General features: G+C 41.9%; 1 protein-coding gene across 2 annotated transcripts in view; it reads left to right on the forward strand.

Moving 5' to 3' along the window:
* The window catches only part of syne3 (spectrin repeat containing, nuclear envelope family member 3), a 118525-nt gene that overhangs the window by 60219 nt on the left and 39027 nt on the right, over positions 1 to 19279 (forward strand). For both annotated transcript variants that reach the window (XM_060933694.1, XM_060933695.1), the window contains exons 9-13: positions 879 to 1061; positions 4854 to 4997; positions 5178 to 5312; positions 8929 to 9090; positions 9957 to 10129. In XM_060933694.1, the coding sequence (XP_060789677.1) occupies positions 879 to 1061; positions 4854 to 4997; positions 5178 to 5312; positions 8929 to 9090; positions 9957 to 10129 (797 nt within the window). The remainder of the gene's footprint in view (positions 1 to 878; positions 1062 to 4853; positions 4998 to 5177; positions 5313 to 8928; positions 9091 to 9956; positions 10130 to 19279) is intronic.

The raw sequence follows: 19279 nt of genomic DNA on the forward strand, positions 1-19279 counted from the left end.
GCTTGTGCTACTGATGAATGTTACAGCGTCTGGAAGGTGACTTCACAGCGCCAACTTGCGGGTAAGCTAGTGTTGACTTTCGGGTATGCTGATATGAGGAGAGTGTGTATGTATAATAATATTTAAATATGTCACTCAAATCCATGATGTATTTTGTATGAAAAATCCAAGTTTTTCAACACAAGAAGATAAATTTCATATCTTCAAGCCAACGTGTGATTATTTTTCTTTTTTATAATTATATCAACACATTTACAAACAAAAAGGACACAAATTTATCAAAACAATTCATCGATTTCCTCACGAGTGACATATAGAGATTTATGTCACGGTTTTGGATGGAGCTCATATAAAAAATACGAGTGGTGTATTTCCCAATAAAACACTCGTGTCGATAGAAAATAAATTATTTCTACATCATTTGAAGGAAAAATCCGTCCTGATTTTATCATCCTGCATATTAAAGGAGTCCAAGATTTGACTTGTTATGACATTGCCTTTTTTAATCAGCATGTTGGTCTACTATGTTGGCGCAGTTGCATTTAGCCTTCGTTTCATCTCTAGCTAAAGAAAGTGATGCAGCGGCACTTTAATCTAAATCCTTTTGACTGTCCAGCTCACTCACCTCCTCATCAGCATGTAAACGCTGTTCGGTGATAAAGTGCTGTCTGTCTGAAAAAGTTCTTATATTGGAATACATTTGCGTTCTCCCTGTAGGTCACATGACCAGACATACACACATGCGCTCACACGCACACACACAGATTCATCGATATTAAGCATGTCAGGTTCCACGCAGGTCAATATAAGTTCAGATGTCATATCCGTCTCGCTTGAATGTTTGATTTGGGCTTTGGGACTTTTCCTTTGCTCCGCAGAAGCTGCTGAAAGACAGCGTGCAGCTGCAGGAGAGGCTCAGCTTGCTGCAGGTGAAAGCCGAGCTGCTGAGTGCCGTGTTTGGTGAGGAGAAAGCCCAGAGCCTGCTGGAGGAGCTCAGTACAGACATGAGGAAGAGAGAGCAGCTTCACAGCCAACTTCTGCAGAGGAGAACTCGACTGCAGGTATGTTTCCTCACAGTTAGTCAGATTCATTTTCACAACAGACACACTCCACTATCACGCACATACAGGTCAAGGGCTTCAGTTAAAGTTCACGTCAAACATCAGAGTGAGGAAAATACGACAATCTCCTCTCCTGAGTGACACATGGGGAAAATAAAATTAATATCTCACTGTTCACTGCATTAGTAATGACCAAAATGAAGTAATAAAGCAGGGGGAAAATAATATTAATTATTTGTTAGTTTATTATCAAGCACAAAACTATTGATAAATCGCAGTGTCCGGATCCCGGAAAAAGGCAGCCTTCCCTCAGGGCTAATCTCGCACGACGTCATGCCTGGAACCCTGGTTATCTGGGTCATTTCTGTTCATCTGACTCCGTGCTTGTTTACTCGCTGACATTGGATATTGTTGATGGAAACTTACAAAAATAACGATGGGAAAGCGCCGAGTTGTGTTTGAATGTTCAAATTCCTATACAACAGGACATTTCAGTTCACGAATTTCCGAGAAATGACACTAATCTAAAGCGACATTGGGTGAGGTTTGTGCAAACGAAGCAGGCAGATTTTGTATCACCTATTAAAGGGGAACTGAAGGCAAATTTTTTATCATCAAAATTCTATTTCTCAGTTTATTAAATATAGGAATTCATTTTTGATTGCTATTTTGTCGCTGCTATAGCAAGTTGAGTGTTTGAAAAATATGCTCTGTAATATATCAGTCCATATGTCAAAGCGATGGCCGTAAACGAGATTCGTTGAGACCTGTGTGAGACATCGTAGGACGGAAGTAAAACATACAGCGGAAATCAAAGTGACCAACATCTGCTAACATTGTCAAAAGACGCGCGCGCCCTCTTTCGAATGCTGATGTAATCAAGCCGGAAGTTGTGTTTGTTTTGATAGCAATCAGGAAAGTTTGAAATAAGTAGGCAGTGATCGTCATTTAAACTTGTTTTTGTGCCATATTTCGTTTGGAAAACAGTTTTCAAAATCATGGCACTGACACCTGGCTGACACTTCACGTTTCGAAGTCTCGCACAAGTCTCGTGAAGATCACGCGGATAAGTGACGCCTGCCGTGGACCAAACGAACTAAATTCAACATGGCTAAAAACCGAATAGGCCGATACAGTAAGTATAATATTTAATTGCAATTAGTTGCCAATACGAGTCACGATATAAGGTTACTAAAACCGAAAACGTAATTGAATAACACGTTAATTAAGAAATAAAGCAAGTTTAAAAATGACTTCAGTTCTCCTTTAACAATAAATCTGATTCATAAAGTGTTCATCACCACCAGAATGACCACATGGGAATTATTGGAGCAAAAATTAAACCCATTTATTTAATTAATGACGTTTGAGCTGACATTTGGACAGTTCGTCAATTCCCGTTATCTCTCACGCACGCACGCACACACAGTGCATCAGATGCAGGATTATGAGTAAGATTTGCATCCTCGCTACATCCGATCTTATCATATCTGATGCACTTTAACAGGAAGAAAAATGCGCGGGCACAATCATCATCATTAATTATTAACTGAAACGTGTTAAATGCACTCAGATTATAATATTGCAAGACTTGATTTGTTTTTAGTTTTGTTCAGGAAAACATGATAAAAGGTAACCACCACGTTCTGCACATCTCTCTCTATCGATCCATCTCTCCATCTCATGCACACTACACAGGAAGACTGTCGTCAACTGAGTGAACTGGCAGTTTCTCGTCTTGGGGACTCGAAAAGATAACATTTACTCCAGAATATCCTTGATAATCTTCTGCCCCTTCATCCAAAATATAAGAATCCCAATCACTATAAGAATTCTCTCCAAAACCATATCGAGACTGGTCTAACCACTGCTGCGCACGGGAACAAAATTGATACCTGGATTGTTACATGTGTGACGTCACGCACCCCTTTGGGATCTTCCAGATGAGTCTCGGCAGATTCCATGAAAATCGGCTGACCTTATCAGGGCTTGACATTAACTTTTAAACCCACTTGCCCTAGGCTGCAAGTGGGGGTTAATTTCCACTTGCCCCCCAATATTATCACTTGCCCCCTATTTTGCAAGTACTACTTTTTTTTAGGAAAACGATAGAATAGTTGTGAATTGCAACATAAAATGAAGATCACGCATTGAGTTGAAGTTTGGTTATTGATTAAGTTTATTATTAAGTTTGGTTATTGGTTACTTTTTACTTGTAGCGGACAATAACAATTTTACCCAAAATAATTTGTCCTGCCTTAGTCGATTTATTTCCATTTCACATGCATGCAGCCATTGTAAAGTTCAGTGTGTTTGTGTAGAACTCTCTCAGACTGTAGGTTCATTACTCAATAACGTAGAAATCATAAAATAGAAATCTATAACAAAGTTTGGATGAAGAAAACAATAGGGTGCCAAGACTTTTGAACAGTACTGTGTTTGAGAATATTTATATATCTTTTTTTTTATATCATCCACCTCTAGGTTTAAAGGAAAAAAAAAGCCTGCGCTGCGTCATGATAGACAGGATAATCTTTGAGTTTAAAATCATTGTTTAGTGTGTAGGTTGTGGGTGTTTTATACAGATCTGACAACCTGTAACTGAATCAGTGCAGCCGGTCTGTCATGACGCAGCATGGGTTTTTTTGTTTTGTTTTGTTTTGTTTAATCTAGAGGTGGATGATATAACAAAAAAAAAAAAACGATATATAAATATTTTGCACAGGACTGTGTTCTTCTGATAACAGAAACAAAGCTCCAGCTCTCTCTGCTCTTAATTTGTTCTGTTCTTTCAGGATTTATCACGCATGTCACTCCTTGTTGAGTTTTTTATGTCCGAGTTGTTTGAAACCAATCTGGGTTTTCTGTGTCGAATAAGGAAGCAGCTTCACCTTTAATAAAATCAAACATTTTCATGAAGGCGCTAACTTGAATGCGAGCAGAAAAAAATAAAACGAGATTCTTAAGCAAACTCTTCCATCCCCACTTCCGACTTTCTGTTTTTGTAAAATACATTTTAAATACAATCGTGAATGTCTAGAGTTTTGAGGCTGAGCTCCTCTCCTCATATTCTTTAACCACTCATTTCCTCATTGTTCTTGAAGAATTTGCTTCTATTTGGAAACATTTTTCTTGATAGTGGGAGACGGTAATGCCTTTTATCTATTTCTCTGTTCAAACAAGCAAAAACAGCACAAAAAAATTAACCATATTGAAGACAGATTAAGCCTTGCTTGCATGAAAGACGGTGTCTTTCTGACTCCAGCTGTAATTATCACGTGATGTGTGACATCATACACAAGGGGTCTGTAAACAGTACGTGTACCATACTACAACAGCGGGGGTATATAAAATAACTTGCAAAGCAGGAAATGAAACCAAGACTAAGAAAACAGCCAAGACATAATGGCGGATACATAGTGAGGGACGCTTTTAGGAACTGAAATAATAAAAGATCAAAAAGCCAAATTTTTGTGGTGCTAGTTCGTAATATTAGCTCATTCCAACTTGCCCGGTCGGGCATGTCGGGGACATATCCCACTTGCCCGAATGCATGTTTCACTTGTCCCAGGCAATCGGGCAGTCCTTAATGTCGAGCCCTGCTTATTGATTTTCCATCAATTTATGGCTTTTTGGATCAGCTATGGTTCGAAAACACATGGTCAATCAACATAATGATTGTTGCTTTGTACAAGGAAAAAAGTGGAGTTTAGAGACATTCGATTCACTTTAATATTGATTATCGCTGTATGACAGTCACATGTTTGGTTTTGTTTTTTTTCTCCACTACAGGAATTAATATCCACAACAAAGAACTTTGGTGATGCTTATGACTCTATTCACCAGAAGCTCACGTCTATAAAGGAGCGATTTCACACTTCTGACAGACTCCAGTCTGATATTCTTGCTAAGAAGAGCCAGGCTGACCAACTTAAAGTGAGCACCATGTTAAAGTTAAGCCTTGGTAGCATATTAACTCCTGTCTTGGTAGCAACAGCAGGAAATAGTGACCATATACAGAAAGTAGCCTGTTAAACATTGACCTCAGGTCATGTAAGGGAGAAATTTGTGATATATTTTTGGCCACACCACCCACCCTGACTGTTCTCTCGACAGGTCATTAAGAGAGATCTGGAAGACTGCGAGGCTCACATCACAGCTCTGGAGACACTCATCTCATCCAGCCCCACGAACAGGACCAAGTTTGAGCGACTCTCCTCCGACTGGAAGCTGCTCTATAAAGCTGTTCGGGTAAGGAGGCTCGGCTCGAGGTTCTCCGTGCTGCAGAATGTTGTATTTATTTTCATTAATTTGTCCGAGAGCTGTGTATTCCTTTCCTTCTGCTGTGCTTTGATGATGATGTGGTGGTGGTGGTGATGAAGAACCCGATCAAACTGCTTATTTGATTTTATTTTGGCTCAGTGAGATGCTTACTGATTGAACAAAGTGACTGTGAAAGCAGCCGTTTCTAAGTCCGTCCACAAAAGTTCTTCTGGTTTGATATGTTCAAGTTTTGGAACCAAATCTAAAAAGAGTTAAAGCTCCAAGGAACTCTAGGTGAATGTTAGTTTTGTTGTTGGTGGTGGTGTTGTGGTGGTGTTATTTTTTTAACTTCTTCAGGATGTCTTCACCCTGTGTGTCACGGCCAACTGATAAAATTAATCAATATTCATCAGAAATTATGATAATTAAATATTATTGGCTGGCGTTGAATGGTACAGTGGTGCTTGAAAGTTTGGGAACCCTTTAGAATTTTCTATATTTCTGCATAAATATGACCTAAAATATCATCAGATTTTCACACAAGTCCTAAAAGGAGATAAAGAGAACCCAGTTAAACAAATGAGACAAAAAAATTATACTTGGTCATTTACTTATTGAGGAAAATGATCCAATATTACATATCTGTGAGTGGCAGAAGTATGTTAACCTTTGCTTTCAGTATCTGGTGTGACCCCCTTGTGCAGCAATAACTGCAACTAAACATTTCCGGTAACTGTTGATCAGACCAGCTTGGAGATATTTTAGCCCATTCTTCCGTACAGAATAGTTTCAACTCTGGGATGTTGGTGGGTTTCCTCACATGAACTGCTCGCTTCAGGTCTTTCCACAACAATTCGATTGGATTAAGGTCAGGACTTTGACTTGGTCATTCCAAAACATTAACTTTATTCTTCTTTAACCATTCTTTGGTAGAATTTGCTGGTATAATTCAGAATTCATTGTTCCATCAATGATGGCAAGCCGTCCTGGCCCAGATGCAGCAAAACAGGCCCAAACCATGATACTACCACCACCATGTTTCATAGATGGAATAAGGTTCTTATGCTGGGATGCAGTGTTTTCCTTCCTCCAGACATAACACTTATTATTTAAACCAAAAAGTTCTATTTTGATCTCATCCATCCACAAAACATTTTCCCAATAGCCTTCTGGCTTGTCCACGTGATCTTTAGCAAACTGCAGATGAGAAGCAGTGTTCTTTTTGGAGAGCAGTGGCTTTCTCCTTGCAACCCTGCCATGCACACCATTGTTGTTCAGTGTTCTCCTGATGGTGGACTCATGAACATTAACATTAGCCAATGTGAGAGAGGCCTTCAGTTGCTTAGAAGTTACCCTAGGGTCCTTTGTGACCTCGCCGACTATTACACGTCTTGCTCTTGGAGTGATCTTTGTTGGTCGACCACTCCTGGGGAGGGTAACAATGGTCTTGAATTTCCTGCATTTGTAGACAATCTGTCTGACTGTGGATTGGTGGAGTCCAAACTGTTTAGAGATGGTTTTGTAACCTTTTCCAGCCTGATGAGCATCAGCAACACTTTTTTGAGGTCCTCAGAAATTTCCTTTGTTCGTGCCATGATACACTTCCACAACCATGTGTTGTGAAGATCAGACTTTGATAGATTCCTGTTCTTTAAATAAAACAGGGTGTCCACTCACACCTGATTGTCAACCCATTGATTGAAAACACCTGACTCTAATTTCACCTTCAAATTAACTGTTAATCCTAGAGGTTCACATACTTTTGCCACTCACAGATATGTAATATTGGGCCATTTTCCTCAATGACCAAGTATAATATTTTTGTCTCATTTGTTTAACTGGGTTCTCTTTATCTTCTTTTAGGACTTGTGTGAAAATCTGATGATGTTTTAGGTCATATTTATGCAGAAACATAGAAAATTCTAAAGGGTTCACAAACTTTCAAGCACCATTGTATATCAGATTTATTCCATTTAGCTAGCAGTGAGTCGAAGACGAATTCAGTATCATGCTAGGTGAATGGAATATATCTGATATACCATGAAAAAAAGCCAGTCGATATTATTATTATTATTATTATTATTATTGGGCGGCACGGTGGTGTAGTGGTTAGCGCTGTCGCCTCACAGCAAGAAGGTCCTGGGTTCGAGCCCCGTGGCCGGCGAGGGCCTTTCTGTGTGGAGTTTGCATGTTCTCCCCGTGTCCGCGTGGGTTTCCTCCGGGTGCTCCGGTTTCCCCCACAGTCCAAAGACATGCAGGTTAGGTTAACTGGTGACTCTAAATTGACCGTAGGTGTGAATGGTTGTCTGTGTCTATGTGTCAGCCCTGTGATGACCTGGCGACTTGTCCAGGGTGTACCCTGCCTTTCGCCCATAGTCAGCTGGGATAGGCTCCAGCTTGCCTGCGACCCTGTAGAAGGATAAAGCGGCTAGAGATAATGAGATGAGATGAGATTATTATTATTATTATTATTATTATTATTATCCATACACATTCCTTTCAACTGTTCAACGCATCTTTCTCTTTCAAAATTCTCTCAAAATCTTCTATATTTAACGAAGCAAACCTGGCGACCATGTTTGTTTACAAATTGTCACAGTCACTCACTGCTCTGATGTGTGACATCATGTTGTCTTGTCAACCATGCAATATTGTAAACCATATTCAATGCTCATTTTCCATTGGGTAGAGTGGCATAATACACATAGGATAAATGATATGATAACAATATTGCATGCTATCAAACCAAATGAATGAAACCCACTAGAAGGGAATAGAACACGTTTTTATTCCATCAAAAAAGTGTCCTGTATGGATAATAATATATATATATATTCTGTGTGAACGTAATGCACACAGTGGACCACTAGGGGTGCTAAGCATTCGCTTTTTGAGTATGATAGCTAGTTTTATGGAGTCAAACGCAAATATTAGACATATGCATTACGGTATATGTGCCTGCATACTGGGTTTTTATACACCAGACCTACCGGCCTTTACGCATTTTACATAGGAATACATGGCTCTGAGTAATACACAAAAAATCAGCATCTATTCTTTGCCATAATAAAGACAGCAAATATGCTAGTCAAAATGTGAATGAACGACTGACAGTTGCGTAAGTGTTTTGAGCTCTCTGATATTAACTGGCACACTGAAAGCCCCACCCCTTTTCCATATTGTCTCACGTTACGAATCATCTCATTTCGTCTCGATATTCCCATTCGAAAGAAGCGCTAAGTGGTAAACGGAAAATGTTTTGAGTTGATTGAGATGACAAAATTTATAAGTGTAGGTTTGATTTAGCTCACATTAGACAAGTTTATAGTTAACATCAGTTAACTGTTTATTAAGGGTATACTCAAAATGGTCAAATACCATCGCTAGGTGTTGCAGTGGAAAAGGTGAGTGCTGTTAGTTTAAAAAAAAAAAAGAGTATTCCTTGGTTTTGATGTTTTATTTTCCTTTAAAGAAAATATTTCATTCAGTCATAGAGAATACTTGAGCATTAGAAATGATGAAAGGTCCAAGCTTCATGTTCACTTGCACATATTATTCAGGTCAATCACAGAAGGCCTTTTTTGTGTGTTTTGTGTTTAATCAGATGAAGGTGAACGAAAGTGAGGAGAGCATTTTGGAGCATGAGAGTTTCCATGAAAGTTTACTGAACATGGAGAAATGGCTGATGATCATGAGGCAAAAGTTGGAGTCGTTCCGAGGAGCGAATGGAGAGTGGAGTGTGGTGAACCGACAGGATGAAGCAAAGGTTACATATATTTATTTTTTTCGCGGTGCGGTTTCCATCAAATCCTGCGCTCTGATTGGCTGGCGAGCGGGTCCGTATCCTACGGTACGGACCCAGGTTATGGACCTCTGGCGACTCGCTCATTCACAACAACAAACATAGTAGCATTTTTTGTCAACATTTATCTTTTTTTTAATAAGATTTATTTATAAGATTATCAGAAATCTCATAAATTTTTGCCAGCATTTCTCAGGAGAATAGCATTAATTTTACATCATGGATAGTGATAATGCCAGTGTTCACAGCGAAAACGAGTTTTACTACCCTGAGGAAGAAGAAATAAAACATTTCAGGAGAAAGCTAAAAACCTCTAACTAATGCCGAGCAAAAACATGGCTGAATCCTGAATGACTCCTATTTGTATAAATAGGGCACTACATAGGTGGCAAAATGTAGTTTTTTTCCTGCCATGGAAGTGCACTTGTATACCGAGAAGGAAGCAATTTGCATTACAGCCGTGAATGAGGATTCAAAGTGGCGACTCGCCTCGGCTCGGTTTTCCTTTTCGGGCGCCCTCATTTTCTGTTAGAATTTGGTAAAGAAAAAAATTTCTATATTATTTACCAGCTTAAGGTGGGTCCGTATGGTGAAATACCGTGACCTCGGCCTTGAATACTGACCTTGGCCCAAAGGGCCTCGGTCAGTACTTTCAAGACCTCAGTCACAGTATTTCACAATACTGACCTCCCAGCTGGTAAATAACATTATATATATATATATATATATATATATATATATACACACAAACACATATACATAAATGTACACTACAGAATATAAATTCCTTCATACTCAGTTTCTCTGTTGTTTCTCTCTGGTCCCTTTAGAGGGCGCTGGGTGAGTTTCCAGAAAAGGAGCTGCAGCTGCACAGGACTGAAGCACAGGGTCATGCCGTGCTGCTGAAAACCTCAGAGGAGGGCAAAGTTCATATTCAGCGTGACCTCAGGCGCCTACGGGAGTCCTGGATGGCTCTCCATGCACTCAGTCTGAACCTGTACAGGTGAGACCTTGGGAATCTCTGCATGGGATTGTGGGTAATAGTGCTATATAAACTCACCGGCTAATTTAATAGGAACTTGTTCTTGATTCTAAGATTGCGGTTCTTGGCTGCAGGAGTGGAACCCAATGTGGTCTTCTGCTGTTGCACGCTGAGATGCTTTTCTGCTCACCACAGTTGTAAAGAGTGATTCTATGAGTTACTATATCCTTCCTGGCAGTTTGAACTGCTCAATCTGGCCATTTTCCTCTGACCTCTCTTATCAACAAGGCGTTTGTTTCCACCCACAGAACTGTCACTCACTCTGTGTTTTTTGTTTTTTTGCACCATTCTGTGTAAACTCTAGAGACTGTTGTGTGTGAAAACCCCAGGAGATCAGTAGTTTCTGAAATACTCAAACCAGTCTATCTGGCTCAAACCAACACCCATGCCACAGTGAAAGAAAGTCACACTTTGAGATCACAATTTTTCCTATTCTGATGTTTGAAGTGAACATTAACTGAAGCTCTTGATTTGTATCTGCATGATTTGATGCATCGTGCTGCTGTCAAGGGATCAGCTGATTAGATACCTGCATAAACCAGCAGGTGGATGGGTGTTCCTAATAAAGCGGCTGGTGAGTGTATATTATAGCACCTGACTGTATTGAGGATGGATGTTGAAACACTTCGGTTTCTAACGGATTCGAATACAGGTGAATCAGATATTATAAAATAGGATGGTCAAATAGCTGAAATATGAAATTAGCTGAACTCGTATCCAGGGAAAACCAAAGCTGCACAGTATCTCTCCTCAGGCCATAATCCTCTTGAATCATCATCTTGACCTTTTCCACATCCTACATTTATTTAGAATGATATTTAACCCGGGGCGGCACGGTGGTGTAGTGGTTAGCACTGTCGCCTCACAGCAAGAAGGTCCGGGTTCGAGCCCCGTGGCCGGCGAGGGCCTTTCTGTGTGGAGTTTGCATGTTCTCCCCGTGTCCGCGTGGGTTTCCTCCGGGTGCTCCGGTTTCTCCCACAGTCCAAAGACATGCAGGTTAGGTTAACTGGTGACTCTAAATTGACCGTAGGTGTGAGTGTGAATGGTTGTCTGTGTCTATGTGTCAGCCCTGTGATGACCTGGCGACTTGTCCAGGGTGTACCCCGCCTTTCTCCCGTAGTCAGCTGGGATAGGCTCCAGCTTGCCTGCGACCCTGTAGAACAGGATAAAGCGGCTAGAGATAATGAGATGAGATGAGATATTTAACCCTGCTATATAATATAATGATTGTATACCGACAGTCAAAATTTTAAAATGGTATTAGAAGCAATTTTTTCACTTCTCAAGAAGGCATATAAAGCAAATAAACACAGATCATTTCAAGCCATTATCTTTAACGATGTTTGAGATACGGGGTTTAGGGGGAACCCCAAAATTCAGCAGTCGTCAGAGCTGAAAGTGCACATTTTGTGACTCCATATCTGCAAAAGTAAAGGTTGCACAGGCCTTTTAATAACCTTTTTAGCAATATGACCTAGTGCCAGTGTGAACTTCTAGCAATTCTGTGCCTCTGTCTTGAATAATAAACAAATGCAAGGGCTTTTATAAGTGCATGAAACACTTTTTCATCTCTTTCGGAAATAGACAACATTGGCTCTGGTAGGAATTTCAGAAGTCATTAATTTTTTCACTACATAATTTGCAGTTTTTAAATTGATTATATTGGTGCACATTGGTAAGTAGTTGAAGCCTATTGTTTTTCAGCCACTTAGGATGAAAGCTTTTGAAAATATTTCGAGTCAAAAACCCTTCTAAGTCAGTTTTGCCAAACGGAAAAATGTTCACAAAAACAAGTATTGCCAGGCAAAACAAACCTCACCCAGCAGCACTTATTTTATACCTATACAGTATAGTGGTATGCAAAAGTTTGGGCACCCCTGGTCAAAATTACTGTTACTGTGAACAGTTAAGCAAGTTGAAGATGAAATGATCTCCAAAAGGCATACAGTTAAAGATGACTCATTCCCAGTTTATATCTTAAGCAAAAACAATTTTTTATTTTCATCTTTTACATTTTCAAAATGACAAAAAAAAGGAAAAGGGCCCGAAGCAAAAGTTTGGGCACCCTGCATGGTTAGTACCTAGTAGCACCCCCTTTGGCAAGTATCACAGCTTGTAAACACTTTTTGTAGCCAGCCAAGAGTCTTTCAATTCTTGTTTGAGGAATTTTCATCCATTCTTCCTTGCAAAACTTTCAGTTCTGAGAGATTCCTGGGCCGTCTTGCATGCACTGCTTTTTTGAGGTCTATCCACAGATTTTCAATGATGTTCAGATCAGGGGACTGTGAGGGCCATGGTAAAACCTTCAGCTTGCGCCTCTTGAGGTAGTCTATTGTGAATTTTGAGGTATGTTTAGGATTATTATCCATTTGTAGAAGCCATCCTCTTTTCAACTTCAGCTTTTTTACAGATGGGGTTATGTTTGCTTCCAGAATTTGCTGGAATTTCATTGAATCCATTCTTCCCTCTACCCGTAAAATGTTCCCTGTGCCATTGACTACAACACAACCCCAAAGCATGATTGATCCAACCCCATGCTTATCGGTTGGAGAGGTGTTCTTTTCATGAAATTCTGTGCCCTTTTTTCTCCAAATATACCTTTGCTTGTTGCTGCCAAAGAGTTCCATTTTAACCTCTTCGGTCCACAGGACTTGTTTCCAAAATGCATCAGGCTTGTTTCGATGTTTTTTTGCAAACTTCTGACACTGAATTTTGTGATGAGGATGCAGGAGAGGTTTTCTTCTGATGACTCTTCCATGAAGGCCATATTTGTGCAGGTGTCGCTGAACAGTAGAACAATATACCACAACTCCAGAGTCTGCTAAATCTTCCTGAAGGTCTTTTGCAGTCAAGTGGGGGTTCTGATTTGCCTTTCTAGCAATCCTACGAGCAGCTCTCTCTGAAATTTTTCCTGGTCTTCCAGACCTTATCTTGACCTCCACTGTTCCTGTTAACTGCCATTTTTTAATTACATTTCGAACTGAGTAAATGGCAACCTGAAAACGTTTTGCTATCTTCTTATAGCCTTCTCCTGCTTTGTGGGCCTCAACCATTTTCATTTTCAGAGTGGTAGGAAGCTGCTTAGAAGAACCCATGGCTGCGGATTTTTGGCACTAGGTTAGAGGAGCCTGGATATTTATAAAGCTTTGAAATTTGCATCACCTGGCCTTTCCTAACGATGAGTGGTGAACAAGCCCTAGACCTTGGTCAAAGTGATCTGAGTGCTTAAATCTCCCAGGGTTCCCATACTTTTGCAAGTTACTCCTTTCCTTTTTTCACTCTAAAATTGTACAAAACCAAAATAATACACCGATATTGCTTAAAATGTTGAAAAGTGTGTTTCATCTTTAACTTTATGCCTTTTGGAGTTCATTTCATCTTCAACTTGCTTAACTGTTCACAGTAACACTAATTTTGACCGGGTTGCCCAAACTTTTGCATACCACTGTATGTTGATAATGGTAATATTTCTCAATCATCAGCTGTCAGGTTATAGTCCTATGAAAATCCATGACCTTGAGTTTGACCTTTCAAGGTCACTCAAGGTCAAAGATCATGGTGCCAAATGAAAGCCCATATGGGACTTCCTATAAGTTGATAATAGTAAATATCTGTCTACCATCAGCCATTTTCAAGTCATCACCCTCTGAAAATCCATAACCTTGAGTTTGACCTTTCAGGGTCACTCCAGGTCAAAGATCATGGTACCAAATGAAAGACCATATGGGAGTTCCTATATGCTCATAATAGTAAACCATTTGTTTATCAGCAACCATTTTTGAGTTATAGAGGAAAATATGTTATTTTGACCGATGACCTTGACCAAAATGTGGACTTTGTATCACTTGATTAAAAATATCCTCAACAAAAATAAAAACTTTACACTCGTTTCAAAGTCAATAATTTGAACATTTTGGAAAATAGGTTTGAAATAACGATTGTATTGAATTATCTTGTCATTAAAGATGCTATAGCATACAGATCATGTTTGTCATGGAATCGGTTCCACCGGAAATGCGACGACAATGTCCATGATCAAAAACTGTGAGTCACAACTTAATGAAATCATATCAATATCGGGTGTGTCCTCCATGGGCGTTCACAACTGCGATACAACGTCTCCTCATGGATTGGATGATGCGTCTGAACACAGCTTGGGGAATGCGCCGCCATATTTGTACCAACATGGCACCAAGCTCCTGCAAGTTCTGTGGAGGGTTCCTTACGGTCGGCTGTGGTGCCAGTTTGATGGAGACGTGTCTGGAGATTATGAATGGTCTGTCGACTGCATCCCATAACCCTCGCAACGTCAGTGACGGATGTTCCCGTATTCAGCATGCCAATGGCACGTTCACGCTGAATGTTTGACAGTCGTGGCATTGCAAATTAACAAATAATTAACCATAAAACCTTGTTTTTCTGAGATGACACTCTACTCTGCTACCGTGAGATCAATTGCACCTGTATCAATAGGTCACGTCACTTGTGTCACGTGGAAATGTGATTTTTAGCGTGCAGTGCTCTCGCACGTGCTACGTAGGCCCGACCAGTAGAATGAATGTGTGACGTAATGCCCTTGACAATGCATTTAACCATAATCACAACAAGAACTCTTTCAAGAAAAGTTTCTAAACACTATTTGAAAAATAATGAGTGTCAAGTTTTTATTTTTGCTGAGTATATATTTATAAAGATACAAGGCTCAAATTTGGTGTTAAGGTTAAAGTGAGCCTGCTTAGTCTATAATAATGACCAGATTTAGCTTATCGCTCACATTTATTTAGCAATTCATGTCTCAAATTCTTAAAAATCAAGAATTTACCAAAGATTGATACATTTCTCTGACAGTATAAATAACTTGTATTACAAGATATTAACTCCAGATTAATAACTTAATTAGTTAAGTAACTTCAGAGATGTCCACAAGCACCGGCGACCGGCGTTTTTCTCCGCCTACACAGATGGTCTGCGCCGGCTACTCGAGCCCAGAAAAAAAAAAAACTTTGCCTTTCAATGTTCAAGCGATTTATATCGTCTCTGCTGCCCGTAATTTTCTGCAAATCCAATTATTTCACGAAATTGTCTTTGATTCGAGTCGAGCATGACCGGAAGCAACGCCATATTTATTGATTGATTCTCACACTCTGATTGGCTGAGCTGGACCACATGACCACACCGTAGTGTATGTAGTTATGTTACAAAGCCAGGCAGCATACTACAGAGGGTAACTGAGAAAGCCAAGCACACAAACATCTGGAGAGAAATTTCATACATATTTTGTAAGTATTTTACAGGGAAATGGTTAGTAATTTATGAGCTGATAATGCACCAGAAGCCACGAGAGGGCATGTAAATTTCAAAACTTTCTGGGGGGCATGCCCCCAAAACCCGTTTGCATTAGCGTGCTATGGTAGCAAAGCTGCCACAAATTCTAGAGCCACCTACTACGTTTTTTTAGCTGCCTACTTAAGATTTTCTGGAGAAACCTGTAACTCAAAAAAAAAAAAAGGGCTGGGATTAACACCTTTTGTAAGTGCATAATTTATAGCTTTAAAACATAAAATTTTTTTCCAAACCTTTATTCTGCAGTGAGATTTTATATCAATATTTTATTCTATTAAGGAATTCTATCGAATTATTGAACAGAAAAGAACTAGCCCTTTGGTGACTGACCCCTTGAAAATGGTTCCTCCAGGAACGATGACGTTTCAGTTGTCAAGACAACGGAAAAACTAAAATACAAAAACAGAAAGATACGTCACAATGCTCTTGTGCACAAAACAAAATGCTCTTGTATTTGTATTTGTATTTTAGTTTTTCCGTTGTCTTGACAACTGAAACGTCATGGTTCCTGGAGGAACCATTTTCAAGGGGTCAGTCACCAAAGGGCTAGAAACAAGCTGGACTGTGGCTTCTGGATTTGTGGCATAAGCCTGGGCTCATTTTAAAATGACAAACTGACGGCTCGCTGTCAGGGGAACCAATTGTTTTATTCTTAAAACCTTGCCTATACAAGTGAATTTTATGTAAACATTCACCACTTTTTTCTTGACCAACACAGGCTTTAGATATAACAGATACAGTGTCTTGCAAAAGTATTCATCCCCTTGGTGTTTGTCCTGTTTTGTCACTGTAGAAATAGTTAAGGTGGGTGGAGCACAGAAGCACGGCAGGCCAGAACTGAGTTCGCCAATACCCTTTTATTTTAGCTTTTCAGCTTTAACCTCACACAGTCACACACAACACACATGTGTTCTGGTTGAGAGAGCTCCCTTCCTCTGCTCTCCCTCTCCTCTTATAGGGTGCGGTCACTGGGGAAGACACACAAACACAGGTTAATTCCCGTCAGGTGCAGTGATTCTGCCACTTACCTTCCCTGACTCTGCCCTCCATTCACAGACCGACGCTTGACCACGCCCCTGCTGCCACATACCCCCACCGCCCGACTCAGGCCGGGGAGCCGTCTGGCCTGCAGCTGACTCCCCCCCCCTTGACGGGAGAGGAAATCTGCCACGACCATCTGCGCCCCCGGCCTGTGGACCACCTCGAACTTAAACGGCTGGAGTGCCAGATACCAATGGGTGATCCGCGCGTTGGCATCCTTCATGTGGTGGAGCCACTGCAGGGGCACGTGGTCTGACCAGAGGGTGAAAGGGTGCCCCAGCAGGTAGTAGCGGAGGGCAAGGACCGCCCACTTGATGGCGAGGCATTCCTTTTCTATGGTGCTGTACCTGCCCTCGCGCACCGACAGCTTCCGACTGATGTACAGCACTGGACGGTCCTCCCCCTCCACCTCCTGGGACAGAACAGCCCCCAGCCCTCTGTCCAACGCATCCGTCTGCAAAACAAAGGGGAGAGAAAAGTCAGGGGAGTGTAACAGTGGCCCCCCACACAGTGCAGCCTTTACCTTAGAGAAAGCCCGCTGGCATTGCTCCATCCACTTGACCGGATCTGGTGCCCCCTTTTTAGTGAGATCAGTCAGCGGGCTGGTGACATCCGAATAACTAGGTATAAATCTACGATAGTAGCCAGCCACCCCCAGGAACTGTCTCACCCCCTTTTTGGTCTTGGGCCTCGGGCAGGCCGCAATCGCTGCTGCCTTATTGATTTGGGGACGCACCTGCCCATTGCCCAAGTGGAAGCCCAGATACCGTACTTCCACCCGCCCAATCGCACACTTCTTCGGGTTGGCTGTGAGACCCGCTCGCCTCAGCGACCTAAGGACGGCCCTTAGGTGTTCTTGGTGCCGCGGCCAGTCATTACTATAAATAATGATGTCATCCACGTATGCGGCTGCATAGGTGGCATGGGGGCGGAGGACCCTATCCATAAGCCGCTGGAACGTAGCGGGCGCCCCAAACAGCCCAAAAGGAAGTGTGACGAACTGGTGTAAGCCAAACAGTGTGGAAAAGGCTGTTTTCTCTCGGGATAGTGGAGTCAAGGGGATCTGCAAATATCACTTTGTCAAATCCAGTGTCGAATAAAAACGAGCCGTGCCTAGTCGATTGAGCAACTCGTCAATACGAGGCATTGGGTACGCATCAAATTTAGACACCACGTTGACTTTTCTGTAGTCCACACAGAATCGGACCGACCCGTCGGCCTTGGGAACCAAGACCACCAGGCTGCTCCAGTCACTGTGGGACTCCTCGATGATGCTCATTTTGAGCATGGCCTCAAGTTCTTCCCGAACCACCTTTTTCTTGTGTTGGGGCAGTCTGTAAGGGTGGCTGTGCACTACTACCCCAGGGGCATCTCAATGTGGTGTTCTATGAGGTGGGTGCGGCCAGGCAGGGGTGAGAAGATGTCAGAAAATTCTGTCTGCAACTGGGCGACCTCCATGAGTTGGGTCAGGGAGAGGTGGTCTCCACAGGGGACCGGAGCAGTGGGCGATGTCAATTTTCCCTTTTGAACCCCCGGCCCCAGCTCCGCCTTCTCTGGAACCACCGACACCAACGCCACGGGGACCTCCTTGTTCCAAAGTTTTAACAGATTGAGGTGGTAAATCTGTAACGCCCCACCCCTGTCCGTTCGCCTCGCCTCATAGTTGACGTCCCTGACTCGCCATGTGACCTCAAAGGGTCCTTGCCACCTGACGATCAATTTGGAGCTCGATGTGGGCAACAACATGAGTACTTTATCTCCCGGTGTGAATTCCCTAAGGCGCGTGCCCCTGTCGTACAGACGGACTTGACGTTCTTGGGCCTGCCGCAAATTCTCCTGGGTTAGATGCGTGAGTGTGTGGAGTTTGGCACACAGGTCGATAATGTATTGAATTTCATTTTTGCTTGTTGAAGGTTCCTCCTCCCAAATTTCACGCAGCACATCTAGAATGCCACGCGGCTTACGCCAGCATAATAATTCGAACGGGGAGAACCCCGTGGAGGCTTCTGGGACCTCTTGCACTGCGAATAACTGGGGTTCGAGCCATTTATCCCAGTTGCGTGCATCCTCGCTTACAAATTTTTTAATTATGTTCTTGAGGGTGCGACTGAACCGTTCGACTAAGCCATCCGTTTGTGGGTGATAAACGCTGGTGCGGATAGGTTTAATTCCCAGTAACCCATACAGTTCGCGCAGTGTGCGTGACATAAACATAGTGCCTTGATCAGTCAGAATCTCTTTGGGGATTCCAACTCGGGAGATGATGCGGAAGAGTGCTTCTGCAATACTACGTGCTGAGGTATTGCGAAGAGGCACTGCTTCCAGATATCACGTTGCATAGTCCACCAGAACTAAAATAAAGCGATATCCTCGTGTTGATCGATGTAATGGCCTGACGAGATCCATCCCAATTCTTTTGAATGGGGTCTCGATTAATGGCAGAGGGTGCAAAGGTGCTTTTGGAATGGCCACGAGATTTACTAACTGGCATTCGCGGCACGCCGTAGACCACCTATGGACATCGCCGCGAATCCCTGGCCAATAGAACCGGGCCATTATTCGGGCTAGCGTCTTATCCTGCCCCAAGTGTCTGGCCATGGGATTAAAGTGAGCTGCCTGGAATATAAATTCCTGGCGGCTCTTTGGGATCAAAAGCTGTGTTATCGGTTCCTTAGTCTGAGTGTCCTGCGTCACTCGGTATAATCTATCCTTAATAATGGAGAAATA

This window comes from Neoarius graeffei, chromosome 11, assembly GCF_027579695.1.
Source record: "Neoarius graeffei isolate fNeoGra1 chromosome 11, fNeoGra1.pri, whole genome shotgun sequence".
Classification (NCBI taxonomy): Eukaryota; Metazoa; Chordata; class Actinopteri; order Siluriformes; family Ariidae; genus Neoarius; species Neoarius graeffei.